General features: G+C 59.4%; 1 protein-coding gene across 1 annotated transcript; it reads left to right on the forward strand.

Annotated features, from left to right (window-relative positions):
* Nucleotides 1-1,962: 1,962 nt before the first annotated feature.
* Nucleotides 1,963-2,808, forward strand: LOC109860742. Its single transcript, XM_020440026.1, has one exon. The coding sequence runs from the start codon at nucleotides 1,963-1,965 to the stop codon at nucleotides 2,806-2,808; it is 846 nt and encodes a 281-aa protein (XP_020295615.1).
* Nucleotides 2,809-6,287: the final 3,479 nt, after the last annotated feature.

Raw genomic sequence — 6,287 nt, forward strand, 5'->3', positions numbered from 1 at the left:
AGAGGAGGACATTGGCAGTGTCTCTCGATATCTCCAATGCCTTCAATTCCCTCCCCTTGGACAGCATAGCCACCACGGATGCGTGTTATACTTAAGCCGCCGCGGGGGCCGTGACGAGTGGAGGCCTTGGCTTGTTCTGCACGCGGCCTAAGAGAAGGGATGTTACCGCAGCGTGTGTCCCGCGGTGACACCGAGTACAAGGTTGGAGCGCACAATGCTCGAGGGGGAGGGGAGAGAGAATTATGTTTCTGTCACCCTCCTCCTCCCAGAAGTAAACAGCTCCAGGGGGGACCCGCGTGCATCCTTATAATGGAATCCCGGGTCCCTCCCTACTAAGAGCAAGGAAGACACACCATGGGAGTTTTAGTGGGTACACCTCCTCTTGCTTGAGGGCGAGAAGAGGGATTCCCACATAATCCTGACCCTTCCCCCCAGAGTCAGGGTATCCATAAAGGATTTCTCCCATGTAAAAAAAAAAAAAAAAAAGGGGAGAGGCTTTACTGGCGAGGACTCTTCGAGTCCCTGGCAGGGTCACCCATGCTAGGAAGGCCTCTCACCGAGCTCCCGTACTAAGAGTGGGAATAGAGAAAGGAAAACTTTGAACAAAAACCCGGAGTTCTCAGCTCCGTTAGTCCCCAAAGACGGGGGCAACTGGGATAAGGGAGAAAACCCTGACTTCAAATCCGGGGATGTCCGCCTCGTCAGCCACGGCGCAAACGTAATAGGAGAGTAAACCCTGAATTCAAATCCGGGCGTGCGGGCTCGTTACCCCACGTGGGAGGGCCGCACTAGGGGAAGGAAAACCCCGAAACAAGAAACCCGGGCAATTCGGGCTCGTCAGACTTAATCGTCAACCGTCCTAGGGGAAGGAGATCCCGAAATTAAACCCTACATTGGAAAAATTATAATGGAGTGCAAGGACAAGAAGAAGAACGTACCGGACCAGGTCGAACGGACGGCCAGGTCCCGGCACGCGGGGGATATCGTCCCGGTTTCCCGCGCGTTGTTATCCTACGACGGGCTTTGTGCCACTTGCCTTGCAGGGGTGGCACAGGATTCTACGCCTGCGAAGGCTGTCTCGGAGAAGACAGTTCGTGAGAAGAGCACGTCCCTGTGCCTTGGCCCCTTACGGAGCCAGAGCAAGGGACGCATGGGAGGTCCGAGGAGGTCGGGGGGAGGAATGGCCCTAAGGGCCGCTCGACTCCCCTCCCCCAGCAGCCTCAAGCCATTCCCTCCTCACAAGCAGGAAAGGAGTCGCCTGTGCCGTCTTCCTCCCGGGCGTTGGAAGGGCCTCACGTAGAGGCCACGTCCCCCACGCCGATGGAGGATTCGGGCAGGGACTCCTCTGTAAGGGACGGGCCGAAGATGTAGGAGGCGCCCTAACACTCATCACCGCCGGCGGTTGATGAGGGCCCCAAGTCTCTCCGTGAAATGAAGGGCCGGCTGATGGAGAAGCTCGAGAAAAGTTTGGAGATCTTCTACGAGCAGATCCATCTCCGGCTCCTTCGCCCATCGTTGGGGTGGGTGTTGTGGGTAAAAGGACGGGAACGGGGAGCAAGCCCCCCGCCACTACCGCCTTCAAAGAGTAGATGGGCTGCTAAGCAGGGGAAAAAGAAAAAGAAGGAGACAAAAGAGAAGAAGGGAGGAGAACGGGAGAGGGATGGGGGACCCACAGCTGCTGTCGGTAGAGCCAAGGCTCAAACACTGACGCAGCCTGGATCCTCCAACCAGCCCCTCGACCGGCTTGCGCTTCCGGTCCCACCACGAGAGACATGGTCTCAGGTGGTGGGACGGAAGAAGAGTAAGCAGAAGGGAAATACCCTTTCCGCCTCTGGGGGAGGTGGAAAACCCGCTGTTCCGGGATCCAAGCCCAGACAGCGCCCACATCAGCCTTAGGTGGGCAGACTCTCGTGCTCAGCGGCGACAACCCTCACCCCTGCCCCAGGAACGGGGATAAAGGAGATGGGGAAAGTGTTCGCGAGGGTACGGGCCAAACTCAACCCAAAAGATTTCGACATTGAGCCCAAGAAAGCCATCACCGGGGCTCTCATAATAGAGATCCCCGGTGAGGGCAGTAAAGAAAGGGCCGACAGGCTCTTTGCGGCCATGGTGGCCGCAGAGAGGGACTCCGGGGTAACGTTCGCAAGGCCCGTTAACACGTGCGAGATGCGCGTTAAGGGCCTCGACGACTCGGTAACCCCGGAGGAAGTGAGGAAGGTCGTGATAACCGTTGGGAGTTGTCGGTCAACCGTAGTCCAGGTTGGCCGAGCTCGCGCTTCCCCCAACCGGCTATTCACGGTCTGGGTCCGGTGTCCCGTCGCGGCAGCGCGCAAAATTGCGGACACCGGATCTATTAAAGTATGGTGGGTGCAGGCCACAGTTGAGGTAATGGGGCGCCAGCCCCTGCAATGCCACAGATGCCTCTGGCGTGAGCACGTCGTTGCGACGTGCACCTACACCGCGCCGGAGGAGGACAGGCGGGACCGGTGCTTCCGGTGTGGCGGTCGGGGCCATCACTCGGCGGACTGCTCAGCACCAGCTAAGTGTCCGCTGTGCTCCGACCTTTGTCGGCCTGCAGCCCACCAACTGGGTAGAAAGGCTTGTGCTCCAATTCCCCGTAAGGGGAAACGCGGGGCAAAGAAAGCCACGGAGGGAAAAAACTCTGGTCCTTCCCCCACACAAGAGGCAGCCCCTGCTGCCGCACCGGCAGCAGCGGAAGTGGCGGGAAAGGTGAGCCAGTCTCCCCTCTCTCCCAGTAGCGGAGTCCCGGAGGAGGCGATGGAGGTGGAGGTGCTACCCACGCCATAATGGCTGTCCTCCTCCAGGACAATCTGCACCACTCTCGCGGGGCGTAGGACCTGATGGTGCAAAGCCTCGCGGAGTTGGGGGGTGTGCTCGCGGTCGTGGCCGAGCCGTACAATATCCCTAACCACCCGTCGTAATCGGGGTCGGAAGACGGTTTGGTCGCGACGTATTTCCATGGAAGGGTGGGTGTGAATCCTCTGTTTTCTTTCCTTTGGAGAGAGGCAGAGGATTCCTCGCAGTTCAGTGGGGGGAACTAGCGGTTATAGGAGTGTACTTCTCGCCGTCCGTGCTCCTCGCCGACTTTGAGGTATTTCTGGACGAGCTGGGCCGGGTGGTTCGCCGGTATCTGGCTCGTCCAGTGCTTGTCCTGGGCGACTTCAACGCCAAGTCTAGTACTTAGAGTTCCCCTAGGACTAACGCGAGGGGCCGGTCTCTAGAAACCTTCGCGGCGGCCTGCGAGCTCGTTTCTCTGAATCAGGGCTCGCTGCACACGTGCGTGCGACGCGGGGATGGTCCATCGTTGATGTGACCCCACCTCGCACTCTGTCGTGCGACGTGTGTCCGGTTGGCGCGTCAGGAATGATATGGAGACCTTGTCTGATCATCGTTACATTACGATGGCGGTCTCCGTACTCCCTGACCAGCTCCGGGGCCGTCTGCCGACGAAAAGATCTCTAACCCAGAGATGGGTCTTGCTCAAGCTAGACCCAGAGTACCTGTCCGTCGCTGTTCAGGTCGCGGCGTGGCCGGATCCTCCGGCCGAGCCGCGAGACCTCCGGGCGGAAGTTCGGTAGTTCACCGAGACGCTTGTCGACCTTTGCGACATGGCGATGCCGCGTTCTTTGGGGACCACCGAACAGGAGGTCTGTGTATTAGTGGACAGATGAGATAGCCACCCTAAGGATGGCATGCGTCAAGTCCTGACGCCGGTACACTCATGTTCTCAGCCGCAGTCCTGGCGGCAGAGGGACACAAGCAGCGGAGTTGGCGTACGAAGGAAATGTTAAGGCGCGTAAGGCCCTCCGTACTGCCATCACTCAGGCGAAGTCCAGAGCGTGGACGGAATTCCTGGAGACTCTCGACGATGATCCGTGGGGACGCCCTTACAGGTTGGTCATGAGCAAACTTTGCCCATGGGCTCCCCCGATCACGGAGAATCTCGACCTTCAGCTTCTGGAGAGGGTCGTGTCAACACTCTTCCCAGATAGGAGAGGTAAGTGGCCCTCTCCGGAGCCAGAGCCGGACCCTGTAGAGTGGTCAGACAAACTGGGGGTCACGGAAGAGGAGTTCTGCCGGGCCGTCCATCGGATGACGCGGAAAAATACCGCGCCCGGTCCCGATGGCGTGCCCGAAAAAGTCGTGGGCTTTGCCTTCGGACAAGGTCCCTTAGGAGCCCGTCTCAGGCAGTTACTCTCCGACTGCCTGAGGACAGGATGGTTCCCCCCACAATGAAAGAAGGCCAAACTGGTCCTCCTCCGTAAAGGGGGTCGGCCCGCGGACTCGCCGTCCGCGTACCGGCCGATCTGTTTGCTCGACGAGGCGGGCAAGTTACTCGAGCGCGTGGTCGCTGCCCGCCTCACCGGGCACCTGTCGCGGGTTGGTCCCGACCTGGCCGTTCGGTTTCCGTGAGGGACAATCGACGGTGGACGCAATCTACCGCCTCAAGTCCCTCACGGATGCAGCGGTCAGGCAGGGGAGAGTGGCGTTGGCTGTCAGCCTTGACATATCCAACGCCTTCAACTCCCTTTCCTGGGATAGTATAGGGTGGGCGTTAGACCGTCACGGCACCCCACCCTATCTGCGTAGGATCCTTGGGGATTACTTCTGCGGCAGGGAGGTCAAGTACACCGGCCGGTATGGGTCACCACACGTAAGGGAGATGTACCGCGGGGTTCTGCAGGGGTCCGTGCTAGGCCCCCTGCTATGGAATCTCGGGTACAACGTGGTGATCCAGGCCGCCATGCTCGAAGGCACAGGTGTCATCTGTTACGCGGATGACATCCTTGTCGAGGTCACCGAGCAGGACTGGAGGAGGGCCAGGGTTTTGGCAGAGGCGAGCACAAATTTGTCGTCGGCCGAATTGAGAGGCTGGGCCTAAAGGTGGCCGTTCACAAAACGGAAGCCATGTGGTTTCATGGCCTCCCCCGTGGGCGAGTGCCGAAGCTCAGCCTCAAGATAGGTGAGGCACAGGTGGGTACAACTTTCAAGTACCTCGGTCGTCACCTCGACCCGAGGTGGCGCTTTGACGAACACTTTGTTTGTCTGGCCCCCAAAGTCGGAAGGGTCGCCAACTTACTGACAAGACTCCTTCCGAACTTCGGGGGCCCACGTGAGAAGGTCCGTCGTCTCTTTACCAACGTGGTACACGCGGTGGCCCTTTATGGATCACCGCTGTGGGAGGCCGCGGCGGGGGCGAGCGCGCGAAGCAAGTTTGGTTTGTTCCGCACTGCCCAGAGAAGGATCACCCTCCGCGTGATTCGCGGCTTCCGCACAGTGCCCACAGAGACGGCGGGTTTATTGGCGGGGACACTTCCTCTTGCCCTCCTCGCGCAACTATACTCGACCCGGTATGATTGCCGGGTTGAGCTGCTGCGAGAGAGCGTGAAGGGAGACGCTTTCCGGGAAGCCCTCGCCAATTCGGAGCGCCAGGCCCGGCAACAACTCCTCCAGCGTTGGGAGGAACTTCTGGGTGAGCCGCGTGCGAATGCCCAAGAGATTGTCCGGGTCATCCGACCCCACTTACGGGAGTGGTTGGAGAAGAAAGAGATCGGACGCCTTACCTATCGCGTGACGCAGGTGCTCACTGGGCACGGTTGCTTCGGGGAGTACTTGTGTCGCATTAACAAGGAACCGACGGCACAATGCCACGCGTGCGGGGCGGCCAGTGACTCGGTGGACCACACGGTGGAGGAATGTCTACGGTAGTCAGGAGAGCGCCAAGCAATGGTCGCCAAAATAGGAGCAGACCTCTCCCATGAAGGCCTACTAAAGGCGCTAGCCTCCGGGGATGAGGACATGTGGGGCGCTGTAGTCTCCTTCTGCTCCGAGATTTTGAAGCAGAAGGAGGCCGCAGAACGGGAGAGGGAGAGAGCCCCTCTCCCAGCAGCGGGGCCCCGGGGCCGCGTGCGAGCGGGGTGCAGAATTGCCCCCGCTTCCCGCGCGCGTCCTCGGGGACCAAGGACTCCGTCATGACAATAGACCCCTTCCCGCTTACACTAACAGCGGGAAGAGGGGCTGGGGTGATGGGTGTTGGGGGAGCCGGCTCCCTTGTTATGTTAGCCCGTCGCCCCAGCGGGGCACACATATCGGATACGCAAAGGGAGTGGCATTCACTTAGACACCGTTCAATTGGACACGTTGCAAATAGACACAGAATTTTAGACACGGTTCAATTAGACACGGTGCATTTGGACACGCAAGAAAATGCGCACCGTTCATTTAGACACCGTTCAAATGCGCACTGTTCATTTGTACACAGAAAT

Source organism: Pseudomyrmex gracilis, unplaced genomic scaffold (assembly GCF_002006095.1).
Source record: "Pseudomyrmex gracilis isolate BER0280 unplaced genomic scaffold, ASM200609v1 scaffold_460, whole genome shotgun sequence".
Classification (NCBI taxonomy): Eukaryota; Metazoa; Arthropoda; class Insecta; order Hymenoptera; family Formicidae; genus Pseudomyrmex; species Pseudomyrmex gracilis.